Raw genomic sequence first — 20,753 nt, forward strand, 5'->3', positions numbered from 1 at the left:
AATTCTTCCCCTTTGTGTGCACTATCCCCCAAAAGCATGGTGACCCCCCAGCTGCACCTCCTGATCAGAACAGGGCTGCACAGCCCCGGTCCTGAAAGATGCCAAGAGACCTACTCAGTGTTTTCGGGTGCCCCACAGGAGCCCCATCAGGGGCTGGAATGTTCCTCCCACAATCCTCCAGTGCACAGATATTAGCATATCTAATATGCGGGGAAGGCAGGGAAAGCGGGGAAATTCAAACTTTCAGTTAGTGAAGAGGCTGCTTGTCTGCTTCCTTGCTAGTCCAAGCAGTTAGAGAGCTGGGAGAGAGACCTGGGACTGACTGGTATTGTCATTTTAAAATGTAAAATTTAGTTTAAAAACTGCTTGTTTTGGGTTAAACCGTGCTTGGGTGAAAAGGTGCTCCGTTTGAGTTGAAACCTGCTTGTGTAGAAACATGCATGCTTGCCTTAAAAATCTGCTTGTTTTTCTTTAAAAGCTGCTTGTTTTGGGTTAAACCCTGTTTGGGTGAAAAGGTGCTCCTTTGAGTTGAAACCTGCTTGCCTGGGAAGCGGTTCAGACCAGCGCCGATCAGCTGTTAGGTGGGGAGAGGGGAGGGGGCAGGAGCAGAGAAGAGCACAAAATGGCTGCCGGCTGCCTGCTGGCTTTTAGCTGTTTGGGGCTCTTTTTTTTACTGTTCTGGGGTCTACCAAGGCACTGTGAAGAGCCGGGCTCAGTCTACAGTACCTGGTAAGTGACTTTCTTTTAATTTTTAAAAAGTTTCTGACCTTTTTTCCCCATAAGAATGCATTAATTAATTTTCAATGCATTCTTATGAGAAATTTGGATTCGACTTGCAAACTTTTCAACTAGTTCTGGGCATCTAACAGAGAATGTATTTCCAAAGGGTGTTGCAGCAAGGAAACTAACTGTGCCTCGTGACTTCTAACTGGATTACAGTACCTGCTTCCTGATTTCAGCTACTATAGTTTGTGTTCAGTTTTTTTGGCTCATCAAGAGCATTGTTCATGGCTTTGTGTGGCCTAACCTGTTGTGCCTTGCATGCTATAAATGTTCAATTATGTCAGAAACCCGAGATTTGGTCTTATGCTGAGCATGTGCTACTGCTGGTGAATGGGTTAAGCTTTGTGTTGCTGTTCTTTTGCATAACCTAAAGTAAATAAGGAAAACCAGCTGTTAAATAGTTTAATTCCACTATTTATCCTCCACACAACTAAAAAGGACCTCTCAATGCAGTGCCAAATCAGACAAACCATTTCTAACTTAATAGAGGCTTGAGCTGTAGATGGGCAGAGTTGCACAACAATCTCATCTGTCATTGAGACATTTCTATAAGCATGGGGAGGAGGTGGATGAAAGGAAATGTAAAATATAGGTAGCATGGTATAGGTCTTATCACTGGCTGATAATGGTCTATATGTACTTGAATTAAATTTATGGAACACAAATTTATAGTACATAAACTAGAGTACACAAAGCTTTAAGTCTCTCCATTTGTTAATGACAGTGGTAATGGTTCTTAATACCACTGTTGACTGCTGTTCACTTTACATGGTTCAAATGTTATTCTGTTATAGTTTATTAAATATTTTATCACACTATTTGGTTCAGAATATATTTTCCCTGTTTTCCTCCTCTAAAAATCATGTGCGTCTTAAGGAGCAAAAAATACGGTACCTAGAAAAGACCTTAATGTTGGGAAAGTGTGACGGCAAGAGGAGAAGGGGACGACAGAGGATGAGATGGTTGGACAGTGTCACCGAAACAACCAACATGAATCTGACCCAACTCCAGGAGGCAGTGGAAGATAGGAGGGCCTGGCATGGGGTCACGAAGAGTCAGACACGACTAAACGAACGAACTTGTAGCCACAGTATGCACAACATACGTAATACAATCTTTGATTAAAGGTGTTATCATCTGCAATGAATAACTGTCACAGCAATAGTTACACTGAATATCAACAGATAAGTCAAGCAATTTGGTCCAGTTTAGGGTTTCCGGCTACTACATGACATACATGCCATCGTGAACCAGCCACCCCCACCCCAGTTGATGCCTACCGTCACCTTTTTTTGGTCCTTATCAGGGGCTACTACAGTGGTGCCTCGCTTGATGAGGATAATCCGTTCCAGCGAAATCACTGTAGAGCGAAATCCCTGTCAAGCAAAATAAAAAAGTCCATTGAAATGCACTGAAAACCGCTCAATGCGTTCCAATGGGCTAAATACCTCAGCGTCCAGCGAAGATCCTCCACAGGGCGGCCATTTTCCAATGCCTGGGCAGCGAAAAATCCATCCTAAAGCACAGTGGGGAGCCATTTTACACAGCAGTGGCCATTTTGAAACCCAACGATCAGCTGTTTTGATCATCGTAATGAGAAGAATCGGTTCCTGAAGAAGGGAACTGATCGTTGGGAAGCAAATTTTGCCCATTAAAACATCGTTTTGCGATCGCAAAAAGCTCGTCAAGCGGATTCATCATTTAACGAGGTAATCGTTAAGCGAGGTACCACTGTATTTTTGTTTGGTCCTGATATGATTACTCTGTTTTGATTTGATGCCAACATGTGTGATTAGTGGGATCAAAACAGAGTGGTTGGCTGTCCCTTTGATGAAGCTGCTTAATGATCTTGAAGAATGGAAAGCCTCCTTTCCACTTGCCTACAGAGGGATAGGGAAAGGAAGTGTTCCGTTTCTTTTTAATTGTTGTTAATTGACACAGTGCATCCTCAATGCTTTGAAAGGGCTTTTAAAAGTCTTTCCAAAGCAGCACTGATACATTAGCAACTATTTGTTTTAAAATGCAAATCTTCCTTTCCCTTTTCCTCTGTAGGCAACTGGAAAGGAAACTTTCCATTCTTCAAGATCATTAAGCATATTCAGCAAAGGGACAGTCAGCTAGCCGCTTAATGGTGTTGAGATATGGGAAGCTTCTTTCCCTTAATCAAGACAGATCCAGGCCTGTATAATCCAGCAGTCTACTCACACCCTCAATTGTGCTTTGTATTGAAACATATGGAATGCATGGTTAATACCTGCTTTGGTTTATGTTCCAATCCAAAAATTCATTGCTAGCTTTTTATTTCTTATCTTCAGATTGCATTCACTGTGGTTTTGATTGCCTAGGTTCCTAGCATGACAGCCTAATCTGCCTTTCTGAAACTGAAGCAATCCAAGGCCAAAAGTGACTTTACCAATGTCATATTCTGTCTTCAAGATTAAGTTGACATTGCAGTAGAAAAGACTAACTGGGATGGCCAGAAAACGAACAATCAGGACCTACCTGAGGTAGCCCCACCCAGGGAAGTTCCCCAGATGCCACCACTTCATCTACGCAACAGTATCTGGGTAGTTTGATGCCTGGCTTTCATTTATTTCTGAAAAACAGGGATATTTCTGTACACCTTTTTTGGGAAACTTGTAGAGGTTTAATGAATATGCTATTATTCTTTCTCTTTTCCTTTATAAATTGTGTTATTGTGTTGTTTCTCCTTTTGGAACCCTCCAAAGGTTCTGTGCCTTACAGTGTTACCTGAAATGCTGCTTGAGTGCCTATACTGTACTTTCTAAATGTCACCAAAGTTTCCCACAAACTTGACTGATCTGGCCTATGTAACTTCAGCTTAGTTTCTCAGTGAGGATAGTAATTTGACTGTCTCCTGTAATCTTTCTTTTAAAAAACTTTGGAATTAATTCAACTAGCGCAATAATGTTTTATGCATGTCTTGAATGGATATTTAAAGACAGTTGCTACAACTCTATGCCGTGCGGTTCAGTGCCCAGATTCCTATAATAGTTCCAACAATGTGTCTACCCACTGAATGAGTGGATTTTCCAAAAACGTTGACTCACCATCCAACAGTTTCTCAGTGAATCTGCTCTAGTCAGGACTTGCAAATGGATTTAAGGAGGTATGGTCAATATGCTGGTAAACTTTGAAACACTTTATATTCTTTAGTTCTTCCTACCCACATTAGATCATCCCTAAACTGGACCAAATTGCAAGACAAATGCTTATTTGGTCACACCCTGAGTCTACAGGTCTAATACTTGAAGACTTGTGGCTTTACTGGAGATCAAGTTGTTCCAAACACTACTACTAATTCAAACACTTGGATAACTTCATCTGATGACAAAGCAGTGAAACTTTAGCTTCAATTTGGTGTCAGAAATCACAACCCACAAACTCTATGAATTTATTGCATCATGTGCTATAAAAGCAGCAAATTCCAAACAGACTTATGTTAGCAGACACCATAAGTGGACCATTCATGCACCAGGATTTGTATTAGGTCACTTTCTTACGTACAATACAATATATTACTGGTTTGTCATTCTCCTACTACCACTAATGGTGCCAGCACCATGTAGCTAGGGCAAATACAAAGAGATTATACAGTAGCTGGCAACAATTGTGAAAACTCTCCCCTTTCTCTGGCAGCCAGTCAAATGCACAAACAGTACTGTAGTTTGCATTTGTTATTAGGTTTGGTGAACTTATCTATGGGAATGAGGATGTTTGCAATATGAACCTGACTCCAGTTAAAACCACTCCAGAACAGGGTGCAGGGAAAAAAAGGTTGGAATTATTAATAGTCTCCATTTCAATTCCATTTATGTGATAACTAGTACCTCTGTACTCCCATACAGCCAATGGCATTAATCACTTTTAAATAGCAGTGTTTCCTAAAATTCTAATTACCTATCTTGGAAAGTGAATTTGCCCAGTCTGTAATGCTCTGACTACAAATCAAGCATCTTTGAAAGTTGGGCATTAAAAAGGCATCACATCCCCAGACGTTTTCTCTTTAATTCAGAAGATAAAATTCTACACATGTAGGATGAGGATTCATACTGACTGGCTGCTCAGCAAGTACAGGTATAAAGGTAAAGGTAAAGGTTCCCCTTGACAATTTTTTGTCCAGTCGTGTCTGACTCTAGGGGGCGGCACTCATCCCGCTCTTCAAGCCATAGAGCCAGCGTTTGTCCGAAGACAATCTTTCCGTGGTCACATGGCCAGTGTGATTTAGACACGGAACGCTGTACAGTACAGGTATAAGAAGCCAATAAAAACGCTTTACTTCTAGGTGAAGTACATAACCAGATTACACAACTAAGTAGTCTTTGGTCTGGCAAAATTGTTTCTTACAATTACCAACCACCATTTTTTAAAAAATCACTATACTACCTGTCATCCATACATGTGAGTTCTAGAACAGATGCCAATATAAAACTATACACTAAAAATATTATGAAACAATCACAAATCTGAGAGAAATTAAAACAAAGCCTCTTGCACTGCTTCTACTATATATAAGATTAAACTACTGGTAAACCAAAATTCCTATCAGCATACTAAAAAGCATCTAGCCATGTTTCAATCCAATGTAGCACTAAATGCAATGGTAGCATCAGTTGGAGCACTCTTAAAAGTCAGTTCCAAAGCAGGGGCATCATCACAGCCACCCTGGACTACTGTATGAAAGGATGGCAGATAAATCAGAATACAGTGGTGCCTCGCTTAGCAATTGCTTCGTTTAACGATGTATTCACTTTGCGATGGGTTTCTTTGAGGAATTTTCTGCATCGTTTAACAATGTTCTCTATGGGGGAATTTCACTTAACGATGTCAATTTTTGCTCATTTAAAACTGTCTTAAAATGTTTGAAACCTGTTTTAAATGATTGGAATAGTTAGTCCACCTTGTGAAACCTATGCACACTTAGTTTGGCTTTGTTTTGAGTTTTCGTTAATTTTTGGTGATTTTTTTGTTTTCCCCATTTAAATCCATTGAACGGATAGTCCAATGCTTTTCAATGAGGGGAAAACAAAAAATCACCAAAAATTAACGAAGACTCAGAACAAAGCCAAATTAAGTTTGCACATGTTTCACAAGGTGCACTACCGATTCCAAGCATTTAAAACAGGTTTCAAACGTTTTAAGACACTTAAAAATGAGCGAAAACGGACATCAGAAAGCCACTGAAATGCACTGAGTCGGCTTCAATGTATTTCAATAGCTTTCCGATAGGGGAAACATTGTTTCACTTAGCGATGTTTCCTATGGGGATTTTCGCTTAAGGACGGTAATCTGTTCCCATTGGAACGGATTAACCGGTTTTCAATGCATTCCTATGGGAAATGGTGTTTCGCGTAACGATGTTTTCCCATAGCAATGGTTTTTTTGGAACCAATTAACATAGTTAAGCGAGGCACCACTGTATCATAATAATTTCTTTACCAACCGAAGGGCCACAATCTTTGTCAATGGTGAGCAAAAATTTAATTCTGGCAACTAGCAAGTAAAACTTTCTGTACAACCTGCTCAGGAAATAACACTTTAACTAACACTTAAGATCACAGAGTAATTGGCAAACCTTTTGGTCTTAAGAGTGGGGTGTATAAATTCCAACCACTTGAGACTGCATCACTCAGCAGACTTTTGAAACCTGAGTCTGAGATCACTTTTCCAGGAAGACTTGGCACAAACATCTACCATCAATATGTGGCCTCCTGTCCACTAATTTCTGCACTACCGATAAAGCGGTGGTGATTAGCCTTATGAAGTGGAATTCCTCCACAAAAGCTTGCAATTTGTTTGATTTTTTTAGAGTTCTAATAAAAGATATCACCCATACTTACACCTTTTCAAAATGACATTAAGCACAGCAACATCTTATATTGGGACACAGCATCAGTGTCAAAGGTTAGAGAGAGAGAGAAAAGTCACTATTAACACATACACACCTCTTCCCCTGTAGATCTTATTTACCAGGCGGGACACCAAAAAAGGCTGCATATTTGACTGCAGAAGAACAAGAAGCTTTGAGACTGGAAAACTATAGTTGTCTACCAAGTCCAAATGAAGGACTCAGAACACTACTATCAATCAAAATCTATACATGTGAATTTGATTTAAATGAAATTGATTCAAATCGTGATTTAAATTTTAAAAATGGATTTTTTATGATTTACATACATGCATACTTTTTTGCTTTATAGCTGATCAAGCTGTATACAAGAGCATAGATTATACCAGTCTCAAAAATAGTATTTGAGATCTAATGTAAATGCATATAAACAAGCATAAAGAGCATAAAATAATTCAATAATAGTAATAAAATAATAAAATAAGTATTCTCAAAAAATTAACAAGATGTAAATTTAATTTAAAGAACTTGTGAAACAGGCAGTGACTTCCATCTTTCCATGGCTCATTTAATGAATTTAGTGGTCCTATAGGATATGTATCAGTCTGTACCAGCTTGCAGGAATAAAACTACACATAAAGGGGAAGTGTTCTTGATCCCGGTAGTTATGGTTTTAAGTACTGCTCTCTCTGCAATTATTTCCAGAATGTCAGACACCTCCACAGATAACATAAAAAGGACTTTGTCCACATCAGATTTTCCCTCCAATTTTAACAGGACCAGTGCCACAAATCTGGAGCAATCACTCTGGTGGAGTGGACAGTGCAGAAACATGTGGGCAAGAGTTTCCAATGCACCTTGCTTGCATGAGCAAAGAGTTTCCAATGCACCTTGCTTGCATGAGCAATGTCATTCGAAGTACTGGATTCCTTTGAACCTACCATAGTAAGGCTGCAGGCATGACATCGCATCTGGCTAGGGAGAATGCCCTGCGTTTTTGTTGACACTTGAGCAGAGAAAGGAAGGCAGCTGGTTTTCCAATCTTAAAAGGAATATGGGGAAACAGTGGTGAGCAAAGCGTCACTTTCAGTTAAATGTCTTTGAAGGGTTTGGTCTTCTGCTTTCCTACCTCCTGGATTTTGTATGCGTGGGGCACTTAATGAACCAGTTTGGTTATGTTTTATTCTCTATGCCAATTAAGGTTTTGTCTTGTCTTGGTCTCCCAGATCTCCATACAGAGGACATTCTTCTAGAAAACATACCATGTCCTCTGTTTTAGAGCATCCTGCTGGGCAATGTCAGCCAGCACTATGTTGGTCCATGTAACATCCCTCAATTCCTTTTCAGATGTAGAATCCAGTCTGCATTTAGTTAGGAGATGTCTCAATTCGTGAGAAATTTATTAAAATCTTTCCTTTACCCCCAGTCATCAGTTTGAGTATTCTGTAATCTCACTTCTGTTTATGAGACCTGACATAATGGCCAAAATCCAGTTGCTATGCATAGTAAAATCTTCTTGTTGTTGTTTAGTCGTTAAGCCGTGTCCGACTCTTCGTGACCTCATGGACCAGAGCACGCCAGGCCCTCCTGTCTTCCACTTCTTCCCGGAGTTGGGTCAAATTCATGTTGGTAGCTTCGATGACACTGTCTAACCATCTCGTCTTCTGTTGTCACCTTCTCCCCTTCACACTTTCCCAACATCAGGGTCTTTTCCAGGGAGTCTTCTCTTCTCATGAGATGGCCAAGGTATTGGAGCCTCAACTTCAGGATTCGTGTGTACTAATAAGGGACAGTTATGGGGGCAGCTTTCCAAAAGGCAGGAAAAGCCTTTGTATATCCTATAGGAACTGCAGCTAGCTACAGATGCCATGGTAGTCTGGATACTATTATGATATAATATTTTAGTGATATCTTCTCAGGCAGCCTCATATCCCCTCCTGTGGAGGTAGGCTGGGGAGTAACCCAGCTTTGATTTAGTTGTTGATGTCCTCTGACCAGGAGTCCCTTCCCACTTCTTCACAGGCCAAAAAGATCCAGCGGTGAGGCCATAGAGAGCACTATCTTAAGCCAGCCAGAACAGCACAGCTATTTTTTTACAAAGAGTACCCACAGAAGTAATCTTGGTATTCCTAGTGTTCTGGTTAAAAATGTATGCTGAATAGATTCCAATGTAATAACATTTGAAAAATCCCACAAAGAATCTGGGGGAGCAGTTTGTCTTTATATATTAGTGGTGCCACCATTTTTCTGCGTGATCTAGAAGAGAAACAAACAGTATTGGTGGATGCCTCAGCTGACATAGCTCCAGATTCTAAAAGACCTGACCATGGATCCTGAGCTTTTAAATGTCACTCCAAGGTAGTTATACGAGTTGGACTGTTCAAGCAGTTTCCTGTTCAGCTGCCATCTTTCTCTTTTCCCCCAAAAACTAAAATTTGGGTTTTGGTTTCATAATAGTCTTCATATCCCCAACTGGGTACAGGATAGGAGAATAGCTTCATCTGCATCCAAAAGTACTATTATATTCCTGTCCTTTAGATGGAGTGGGAAAGACTTGGGGTAGGATAGAGAGGATACTATATTGCTCAGGCATAGATTAAATAGAAATGGGGCTAATAAACATCGCTTGTGCATTCCCTTATGTACAGGGACTGGGTCTGAAAGACTGCCATCAGAGATTACTCTTACTCATAGGATGGTGTTCTTGTACAGTCCTTGGATTCTCCTAAGCAACCTATATTCAAGGATTCCAATTAGCTCCAAAATTGAGGTTGAGATATGGAGTCAAATGTTGCTTTAAAGTTTACAAAAGCTACAAAAAATGAATGGTGGGAAGGAGATGTATTTTTCCCCATTAGATGTTGCACTAAAAAGCAGTGGAAAATTGTGGACCTGCCACAGTGGAATCCTGCTTGTTCTTCTGCAAAGAGGTTCTCCGAGGGCACCCAGTTTTCTGGTTTGTACAAAAGATCTTTTGCATACAGTTTGCTGACTACATCTAGGAGGCTCATAGGGTGATAATTCCTAGGATGATTTAAATAACTCAACATGAGGACATATAATCACAAGAACAAAATGTCATAATATTATTCAAATATGTAAATAAACCTTGAGAACAAAGAACAGCCAAGAATTGTCAGTGACTTCCATCTTTGCAAACAAGTCCTTAGGCATCTGGCTTTCTGAGGACACAAAAAAACTTCTAAATTGTGGGCCTATCCTTTCAAGATGGAAATAAGAAATCAAGAGATCAGCTGTGTTACACACTAAGAGAATCAAGCTACTTCTTGAAGTGGTTTGTGGAAGTAGGTACATGCCAACCTGAACACACTTGATCTTACCTGATTTTGGAAATTATATAGGGTTGACCTTAGTCACTGGATGGGAGACTATCAAAAGATATTTGGTGCAAAATCGCAGCTGAAAACCTGCATTGGCACTGTCAGTCATTAACTGAGTAACAGTTAAGTTAAAAACAATGAATGTCAAAAAAAGGAAGAAAATTCAAAATTACGAATTCTTGATTTCAGCAGCTAATCTTGTCTATAACCATGCAATCTGCCAATCACCTGAACAACTGTGCAGAGTGAATGGCAAACTGCCTGCCCCCCTCTCTTCTATCACCTGCCTTCTTACCCTCAACTCCCATCTTCTTAGCAGCCCCTACAGTCATATGACACTGTCTGAAGTTTGTTACACACTATGTGTACTGGTAGCACTAGATTTAATTTGCAGCAAAATTAACTGCTGGAACATCGCAACCCATCCAACCGACTCCTTGCTTTTTACTACTGAAAACTGTAACATCAAAAGAGGTCAAGAAAGTCATCACTAGAAACTGCTGTGGCCCCTCATTATGAAATAAACTAATTGCTGCTAATTGCCCAAAGAGTGCACATTGTACTATTACATGGTATATAAGACAAATAAATAGAACTGTGATCTCCGCACACATCCTACGTACATGCAACAATCTCTAATCAAGGTTCTAAAGCAATTCATGTAATAGCTTCTGATTTTCTTCATCAAAGAGGATTCCAATTGCAAATGAACTAAATACTTTATATTTCCCCCCTTTTTTTCAAAAGAACAGGTGTCCTGCCAATTTTGAGGCAATGTTGGTTTATGTAATTATATGCTGCCCTATAACATGCAATGAGCTGTCTTCCTAGATCAGTGGTGGCACACCTTTTTGGACTCACGTGCCCAAACTGGGGGGCGGGGGGCGGACGGGTAGCAGAACCAGACGTGGTGGCGGCGGAACCGGAAGTGATGGTGGAAGGGAGAATCCTGGGTACGGAGGTGGCCTCAAGAGCCCACTCCAGATCCACCGCCAGCGTCAGCTCCGAATCCTGACCCGCCGTCTGTCTGGGCACCAGCACTGCGGTTGCAGCTGCCTGCTCAGGTTTGGCTGCAGGGGGGAGGGGGAGTAGCAATCCGGCGACTTATGGCTCATGTGTCAGCAGAAAGGGCTCCGCATGCCAGCTGTGGCACATGCGCCATAGTTTCACCATCACTGTTCCAGATAAAAGTTTCCAAACTAGCATTTCCTGGTAGCAAATTGTTGCTGCATTGTTCCAACTTTGTATATGACCAGATTGTTCACGTTTTATTAATTGCAGTTTTGTACACTACTCCACCAAAAAACACTAAGTGAACATGATGCCAAGATGCACAGCACAGCTTGAAAAGTTAACAAAGCAGTATTTTGTAATGGAACTTGCTGTCATTTACATATCTTGATTTTCTGTTCTCAGATTCCCATCAACTCTTCCACCAACCCTTCTACCTTTTCTCTGCTACACTCACTAAATTCTTACTGTCTATCAGAACACTCTCTGTTAGAAACATTACTGTTTGTTCAGTTTTGTAACCATACCTTGACAGCTGAATCCTCACCTAACTAAAATGCTGGTAACTTAAAGAAAAGCACCTTCTGGACAAATCAAAAACACATATGCTCTTACTGCTCCAGTGCAACTCATTCTATGTAAAGTTTCTCATGACGGAATAAGAACAAGATTTGTGAATATACCTCCTTTACTTCTTTAATTCTAGCAAACTGCTAGTGCAGGTATACCTGCTCCTTTGCTCCTGCACTCCTTTCCTAAGCTGCACAGGCCCACCTCAAGCTGCTGCACATACAAGAAAACCCAAGCATTCAATAGGTAATTTTCATTAAGAAATGATGCAATGATGAAATCACTGTGTTGTCATAGTCCCAATCAAACTGCATGCATATACTGTAGTTTTTTGACAAAAATTTAAATACAGGAAGCCCTTCTATCCTCTTCCAGCCATAGTCTAGTCCAAACGGTATATGTTAAGAATTGTAGATATCAAAATCACATTCACAGAGGCGGTGGATCCAATCAGCCACCAGCTATTATTCAAAAGTAATTATTTTGTATTGTTATGAAATATTATTGAAAAGTCTTCAAGTTCAAAACTGAACCTGAACTGCTTTTTTATATTATAATTAAGTGACCTACATTTTGTGCCTTTGATTAAATGTCATAGATCTTTCCTTAAATATAATTTATGAAGTACAGTTGCATAATGAGTGCATGCCTCTGTAAAGAAAGATGTATATATTATATATATTATTTTTTGTTAATATCAGATTTTCAGAGTCACTTCCACCTCCACTAGCATCCCAAATTACTGCCAGTTTACATTTGACAGAGCGAGCAAATATTTCTGAAGTAGTGATTGGTTCTAACACACCAAAATTTATAGTTAAAAGGTTAGGAGGGAGATGTGTTTAAAAATAACAACAACTCACACAATTTGTGATTTTCAGAATGATGCCATGTGCTATCAGGATAGAAGGCTAGAACTAATAAAATCAAGAATATAACCCTACACGATATACCAGATCCAGATACTTCCAGATATGCATGTTAGGTTACAGCCCAAGACTACAAAGTGAAATTCATTTACTGGACAGACTTAGTTAACCTATGTGGGTCATCAGACTAAACATTGATGACCAAGCCTAGTACTCCCACAGTCCTAGTCAAATTACTTGGCATGCTTGTTACCAAGAGCTTCATATCCATGATGAACTAGCAAGTGGGCCATTAGGTGTCCAGCAATAGCTGTAAATGGACAAAGCGAAATGACAGCTGAGGGGCAAGCATAATTTTTTGGAACTGAGCTGACCAGTCACAAAGTTTCCAAATCAATGCTGAGCTGCTAAATTTGGGGGGTGGGTATTATTTTACACCTTTATATACAATTTCCTTAAGTTACCCATCTTACCTGGGAATAAGCCCTATTAAAGTGGCACTGATTTCAGAGCACCCTCCAGGCAAGGAGGAAGCCTCAGCCCCCTGCCAATCAAAATTATGCCTAACAAGCGTGGATGCTGCTGCCTCCGAATGCACTTCTCCCTCAGCTTCTCTACTTTTTCTCCACCACGCCTCCCATTCAACAAATGCCTGAAGTCCCCCTAGGAAAACACCAGGCACCACTTATTTCAAGGGCAGCTCTCCCATCTTCACACTCGAGAGTCTCCTCGGGGCGAAGGGACGACGAACACAGCCGAGTGACCGAAGACAAGGTTATTGAGTCCCCACATTCAACGGAGGCGGCTGCAGGCGAGCGGTTCACTTCAGCGGCTCCCAAGAAGGCAGGGAAGCTCCCGCGAGGAGAAGCTGGAGCGAGACGGTCCCTCGTTCCCCTCCACCTCCCACGAAGCTGCCCGCGCGGACAGGCGGCCGACGGCACCTGGCTTCGTTCTCCCACCTCACCCCGAAACTCAGGGGCGCCGGAGGGCAAGGGCAAGAGAGAAGGCGGCCCTCCTCCCTTCGGCCGCCCGGGCTTTTTCCACCCTCTCTCCGTCCCTCACTCACCGCCTCTTGGGGAAAGTGTGTGGCCGAGTTCCCGCCGGCGGCGTCGTCGTCAGCGGCGTGCCTGCCCGCCCTCGGCACGGACCGGCGGACAGGTCTGCGCCCGGAGCGCTCCTCCTCAGGTGGCCCGAGAGGATCTGCAGCCTGCGCTGAGCCGCTGACGGGAAACCGCCACCGTCTCGGCCGCCCGCGGCCGCCGCCATGGCACTTCCGTGTGGCGCCGTCCAGCGACGTCGGGTGAAAGGTTGCGCGCGACGCACGCCGCGGCGGTTATAAGCCGTCCCGTCACCCACCGCGCGAGGGGGGCCAACGTTCCTTTTCTTCTCCCCCCGCCCACTCCCCGCTCCACCCAGGGCTCTGCATATACAAACAAGCGGGGCGGTGGGAGGGTCATTCTTGGACTGGGCTGTAGCCCCGCCCACTCCTGCCCTGATTGTGGTCCAAGTGCCCCGCCCCTTGCCTGGTTCCCTGGGAGAGTCTCTTGGCCCTCCCAGCCTTTGGGGTTCCTTATACTGTACCAGTCTTTGGGTCAGGACCACCCAAAGCAAGTAGAGAATCTCACCCAAAGCACAAGATACAGTCTCCACATGGATACAGTGCTGCTTTTGACCCACTGATGGTGGATGAGAGTCCACCCATCAGCTGCCTTCCAAAGTTTATTTTACTGTATTTTATTCATTCCTTCGATTTCTGTACCACCCATCTGACCCCACAATCACTCTGGGCAGTTCACAACAGTGACATTGACATAAAATAAGACACAATCAAAAGCACAATTAAAATGTAACTAAGTTAACCTAACATTTAAAAACAAACGGCAGTTAAATATAACAGGCCGACAGGCTCAGCCACTGGCTCTTTTGATGAGCTGTTTTGAAAAGCCTGCCGAAATAGTGTAAGGTTTTGAGAGACTTCTTAAGAGTCAATGGCCGGGGCGGGTGGACTTTTTTGAGGGTATGGATATATATAATGTCTAAACGGGTGGACTTTTTTGAGGGTGTGTGTGTGTGTGTGTGTGTCTGTCTGTCTGTCTGTCTGTCTGTCTGTCTGTCTATCTATCTATCTATCTATCTATCTATCTATCTTTAAACTAAATTTATGCCCCACCTTTGAAGTTCAATCAATATGTAAAGGCTGTTCAAACCAATGGCCCAAACAGCCTGTGATCTGGTTACCTCAAGCCTGATTTCTCCCTTACAGCTGATCCATTTTGTGCTTGAGGTCCTCTGGAGGTCCTGGTGATGCCACAGGCCCGGAGATGAGCTCCACGGTTGTTCAGCACAAAGCTGTTATCATTAGGTGGCATATTTTTCCCCCTGATGCGTAAAATGCTCCAACTGTGTTTAGTTTTAAGCACCTGCTGCAGGTGACAGAGTTAAGCAAGGCTTTCTAGAGCAGTATAAGGCACTCTGTGTGGGTTGAACAGTGTTAAGATATTTTAATTTTGTGTTCCTTCTGGATATTATGTATTCTATTACTGTTATATACCACTTTCAAATCTACAGACATAAGCATCCATTAAAACATTGGTTTCCAACCTGGAGGTCACAACCTCCAAGGGAGTCACAAAGTATTTTCTGGGGGGAGTTGTCAAGCTTAAACAAACCAGAGGTGTCTATCTGTATGCGAGTAGGTGACTAGTTGCTTTGCTTTCTCAGCAAGGCTTAAAGGCACTTTGCCAATTGGGTTTCTAGAGAAGAAGGGAGCCAGAGGGAGGGTGGAATGGGGTATGTAGTAAAAAAAAATCCCCCCTTTTCTTCCTCTGGAGGAAAGCAGGGGTTCTTCTCCCTTTCGGGATCTGGAGATTCCCTCCCTAGTTGTGCCTGGGGATGCAGTTGGTGAATCTGTCCCAGCTGGGGTGGAGGAGAGGTTAGGAGAAGCTGAGGGGCAGAGGGGGAGCTGGCAGAATGCAAATTGCAAGCCCAAGCAAGCGAAAGGGAAAGGAACCACCACTACCCATCAGGGAATAGATATTTGGTGGCAGTGTTATGTGCTGTCAAATTACGGCCATTGGGGAGGGGCTATGAATTACTGCTTCCCACCCACCCTAAACCCTGTTGGGTGGTCTAGCAATCTAAATGTAAATTTCAAAGGGGAAAGACCTCCAGCACACAGACTAACTTGTTTTGTCTGTAGTTTTGAACATTAACCAATCAGAATGGAGTTTTTGCTGTTCCCGGGCTTTTTTGAAACTCTACCCCTGTAACTGCCCCTTCTCACCATGAGGTGATCGAACCTCCATCTTAGTTCTCTCTCTATCCACATTCTGCCTCAGTCAGTCGTCTCTCTCACACACACACTCTCTTGCATGCATGAAGATGTAACATTTCCACAGTTGGCTCTCTGAGCCTAAATACCTCTATGTTTCTGTTATTCCTCTGTGAAGCTGAAAACGTTTAATTATGCTAACCCATGTGAGTACAATATTGTATAGACTTCTTTATTTAATACTAAAAAGGCCTCCTGAGTATTATTGTTAAGTGCTAGTGTTTGGTGAGGGGCGGTTACTAAAAAGGGGAACTTCCAGCTAATTCTGCCCAACCGGCTGGCACTTCTTGCTGCGCATTTTTTGGAGGAATTCAAACGAGTTCCACACAACTCTCAACAAACCCTCACTCTTACAGTCAAAAACTCTGCTGCAGTCTTGTAAAACAAAGGTTGTGGATTCTGTATTGGGTCAATCCATTTCAAGCTCTGTCTTCCTCTTTCCCTAGTATTGTCTTTTCCACAAACCTTGACCTCTGATAATAATTTACTCAGTTAAAATGCTTTTTGAAGCAAATGTGCCAGAGGATCACAAGTTACTTGGCTATTGTAAAAAGGGGGGGCAACTCAAAAGACTTTGGGAAACATTGCAATAAATACTCAAAACCAAACAACTATAAGTCATTCTAAGTCATAAAGCAACCAAGCATGACAAAATGAAATAATAGTCGCAAATATATTTATTTTATTTATTTATTTATTTATTGGACTTATATACCGCCCCATAGCGCTACAAGCACTCTCCGGGCGGTTTACAATTTTATTGTGATGAATAGTTGTATGAAATAAACAGTTTAAGCAAGGGCACAAACTTGTAGCCTCTGAAGCCACAAAGTTTTCAGAAAATCCTTCCTAAACTCCTCATTATTGCTGCATGACAATTCAGTGACAGGTATTGTGAAGCTCAGGAAATCAGCATTCCATAAACTAACTCAAAAATTGGGGTTTCCCAAACAAAAAGTTATAACTTTGTAACTGGATCTTGGATCAGCACCAAATTTAACACAGATGTAGCAGACAATCTTCTTTTCCTTTGTTTCTAACTTGGGGGTGTTTGGGCAAATGAGTTTTGAGTTATGATTTCTTAAATGTAAAACTACCCCCCTGGGGGGCAACCTTTTCTATCTGCAGATTTTAAACAGATGAAATACATCAAAAAGGCCAGACTTGCTTATATTGAAAGAGAATGGTTAGTCCCATCCCCCATTTTTTTAATTTGGAGGGAATCCAAGCTTGGGGGGATGGGTTAAACTCAATCTAATAAAATATATTTCAAAGGGGGGAAAAAACTTCAGACTTTTTTATCATCACCAACATTTTAAACAGAAACATTCTTGGAAGTTTGAGAGCAGAGGAAGGAAGATCTGAACTTTTGACCTTTCCAATCAGGACTGAATCGAATGATTCTCAAGAGAACTTTTTAACTCCTTCCTGGCCAAACATTAAAAAGAGTTTCTGTAAGACCAGAGGTGAGACCAAGTGCTGTCCCTCCCGCCTATGATGAAGAAAGTCAAACCCCACCAATTCCCCCACCCAGGAAGACAAAACCACCTGGACCAGACCAGGGAGGATAGAGGAGAATTTGAAAGAGTTAACGGTCAAGGAGACTGGGGTTGTGGTGAGAACAACTGGCAAGACATGGCCCAGACAACTAGCCCATGTGATTGAGAAGGAGGTACAAGAGGTGTTAAAACTGGGGTCATCGAACCAGCTAAAAGGCCATGGCACAGCTTCCCGGTAGTTGTACCTAAACCAGATGGGTCAATAAGATTTTGTATAGACTATTGAAAGGTGAACATGGTCTCCAAGTTTGATTCTTATCTGATGCCAAAGATGTGGGACCTGCTAGACAAGCTAGTGGGTGCCATATACCTCTCGTCAATAGACCTGACAAAAGGTTAGTGGCAAATATCTTTAAGGAGCCAGGACAAGGAGAAAACTGCTTTTTCCACAGTGGTAGGACTTTTCCAATTTTCCAAAATGCTGTTTGGGCTGCATGGGGCAGCCACAACATTTCAACGCTTCATGGACAAGGTGCTGACCCCTTTGCAAGATTGTGCCGCAGCATATATTGACAATACAGTGGTGCCCCGTATAGCGAGGTTAATCCGTTCCGGATTAACCTTCGCTATACGAAAACATCGCTGTGCGGGTAAGGAAAGCCTATTGGAACGCATTAAACTTAGTTTAATGCGTTCCAATAAGCGTCCAAACTTACCCCTCCAGCGATGTTTTCGCGTCCGGCGGCCATTTTGGAGCAGCCGATCAGCTGATCGGTGGCTCCAAAATGGCCGCCGCATGACCCGAAATGGCCCCTATCAGTGTTTTCGCGCCCTCCCCTTGCTTACGGAGGTCGCGAAAACGCTGCGGGGGGGCATTTCGGGTCATGCAGCGGCCATTTTGGAGCCGCCGATCAGCTGTTCGGCGGCTCCAAAATGGCCGCCGGACGCCCCAATCGTCGCAAAGCGAGTGCGGCGATTGGGGCAGATCCGTATAGCGATCCCCAAAAAGGATCCCTCGTGGCGCAGTGGTTAAAACGCTGTACTGCAGCTAAAACTGTGCTCACGACCTGGGGTTCAAATCCCAGGTAGCCGGCTCAAGGTTGACTCAGCCTTCCATCCTTCCGAGGTCGGTAAAATGAGTACCCAGCTTGCTGGGGGGGCAATGTGTAGCCTGTATAATTAAAATTGTAAACCGCCCGGAGAGTGCTTGTAGCGCTATGGGGCGGTATATAAGTCCAATAAATAAATAAATAAATATACGGATTCTTTGTTAAACGGTGCGCTCGTTAAGCGAGGCACCACTGTATTGTCATACATAGTTTGTCTTGGGAGGAATATGTGGTACACTTGCACAGGGTGCTGACCAAGTTAAGGAGAGCCAGATTAACAGCGAACCCCAAGAAATGTAAAATAGCCCTTCCCAAAGTAGAATACCTGGGGTTCAGAGTAAGAAATGGAGAAATATATCCTCAAGAAGAAAAAGTCACTAAGATAATTCAGTGGTATCACCCCTGGACTAAGACGTAGGTACAGCAGTTCCTGGGGTTAGTTGGGTATTACTGCCAATTTTAATTGTGTTTTAATCATTTTATTTTTTATTGTATTTTTATTGTTTTTTAATTGTGAGCCACACAGACCTTTGGGTAGAGTGGGGGGCATATAAGTTAAATAAATAAATAATAAATAAATAATTCATGCCCCAGTTTTCCACCCTGGCTGCCCCTTCGACAGACCTCACCCGAAAAAGAGCATCTTGGTGGGTACAATGTGGAGAGCCTCAGGAAGTGGCTTTCCAGACTATTAAATCAATTTTGTGTGAGCTCCCCTCCAGGTTTCCTCCAGATTTCCATTTACCCTTTGTCTTATTCACTGATGCTTCTGACCTGGGTTTAGGGCCAGTGTTGTCCCAAATGTGGAATGGAGTAGAATATCCAGTCTTATACCTGAGTTGCAAGTTAACCCCCAGAGAGAGGAAATATGCTGTCATTGAAAAGGAAGCCCTAGCCATCCAGTGGGCGACTCACGCTCTTAGGTACTGTCTGCTAGGGGCTCCTTTCACTCTAGTGACCAACCATACTCCTCTCCAGTGGTTAGCTCAGATGAAGGATACCAATCCCTGCCTCACACGTTGGTACCTCACGCTCCAACCCTTTGCTTTCACTATACAGTACAGGAAAGGGAAGGAACATGCTAACATGGATTATTTCTCATGGCAGGATCCCTGGGCGAAGAGCAAGGCGGACTGGATGGCCCTCTCAGATGGGGCGGGTATGTAAGACTGGAGGTGAGAGCAAAGTGCCTCTCACAGGAGTGCTGTCCCTCCCGCCTACGGTCGATAAAGAAAGTCAAACCCCGCCAATTCCCCCACCCAGGAAGACAAGACCACCTGGACCAGACCCAGGGAGGATAGAGGAGAATATGAAAGAGTTAACGGTCAAGAAGACCAGAACTGGTTTGGCGGGAACAGAGTGAAAAGCACGGGTAGTGGTGGAGCTGGTGCTGGCGGATATAAAAGGGGGTGAAGGAGGACTTCCACCAGGTTGGGAGTGGATGTAGAAGACCCGTGGACTGCCAAGGTGGCGAAGCTAAGAGTCCCTAAAGAAGAAGCCGATGCTAAGAGAAGGTGAAAGAATACCCCCAAACCATCTTACTGGGGGGAAAGGGAAACAAAAGAATGGAGAAGGAGACTGAGGGAGGAAAAGGAAAAGGTGGAGAGAGAACGGAGGGAGAGATTAGAATGGAGAATATGAGGGATGCAGCAGATGGAATGGCAGGAGGACCGTGGCAGACAATGGATCCCTCCCCAGACCTCGCCTGGATGGACCAGTGAGACGAGGACACAATCCCCTTACTGGAGGGGGAGAATGGACCAGTATTAAACATGGGTGTTTCTCTGGAATGGCCAGGACCCTTTCAAAGTTGAAGAATGGAAACCCTTGCCTGACCCGTTGTTTGACACGGAGAAAGGTTGCTTTTGCCGATACCGGATTTCTGTTAAATAATGCAATAAATGTTACTCTGATTTCAAAACCACATAAGTCTGGTGATTTATTCGGGGCAAGTCATGAGCCTGGAAGCGAACCCTCATAGTTCCTATTTCTTGGGTAAAAATATTTAAGTATTTTCTCTATTTTTAAAATGAAAATATTATTCTGAATGGATATAAATATTCACAAGCACACTCATTTAAGCTGTGAAATTACTTTTTTGTTTTGTTTTGTTTTGTTTGCTTTGTGATTTAGGGATAGTCTTACAGAGCTTTGGTGCCTATTCCACCCATCTTGTGAATATACCGTTGTTTGGTAATTAAAGAACATAAAATCCACAGATACTATGTCCCACCCAGTTTGGGATCCCAATACTTGGTCAAGAGCTGTTCCCAAAGATCACCTACCTGTGCCACCAAATCCACCCAAAGAAGCAGGCATCTTTTAACTTCGTGGGTACTGTCACCGTCTGCAGTGATCATGGAGCCCAAGA

The 20,753-nt window shown here is 42.8% G+C and overlaps 1 protein-coding gene and 1 long non-coding RNA gene across 2 annotated transcripts in view; one reads left to right on the forward strand and one right to left on the reverse strand.

Annotated features, from left to right (window-relative positions):
• AGPS (alkylglycerone phosphate synthase) overlaps nt 1-13,794 on the reverse strand; it is an 83,446-nt gene extending 69,652 nt beyond the window's left edge. The window contains exon 1 of the mRNA XM_020806242.3: nt 13,510-13,794. Coding sequence (XP_020661901.2) covers nt 13,510-13,709 — 200 coding nt within the window. The 5' untranslated portion in view covers nt 13,710-13,794. The remainder of the gene's footprint in view (nt 1-13,509) is intronic.
• Nucleotides 13,795-14,559: 765 nt separating this feature from the next.
• On the forward strand, nt 14,560-20,311 carry LOC110085788 (uncharacterized). Its single transcript, XR_002301696.3, has 2 exons — nt 14,560-15,920; nt 19,490-20,311. It is a non-coding gene; the product is annotated as an uncharacterized LOC110085788 (long non-coding RNA).
• The last annotated feature ends 442 nt before the right edge of the window (nt 20,312-20,753 follow it).

This window comes from Pogona vitticeps, chromosome 1 (assembly GCF_051106095.1).
Source record: "Pogona vitticeps strain Pit_001003342236 chromosome 1, PviZW2.1, whole genome shotgun sequence".
NCBI classification, from domain to species: domain Eukaryota; kingdom Metazoa; phylum Chordata; class Lepidosauria; order Squamata; family Agamidae; genus Pogona; species Pogona vitticeps.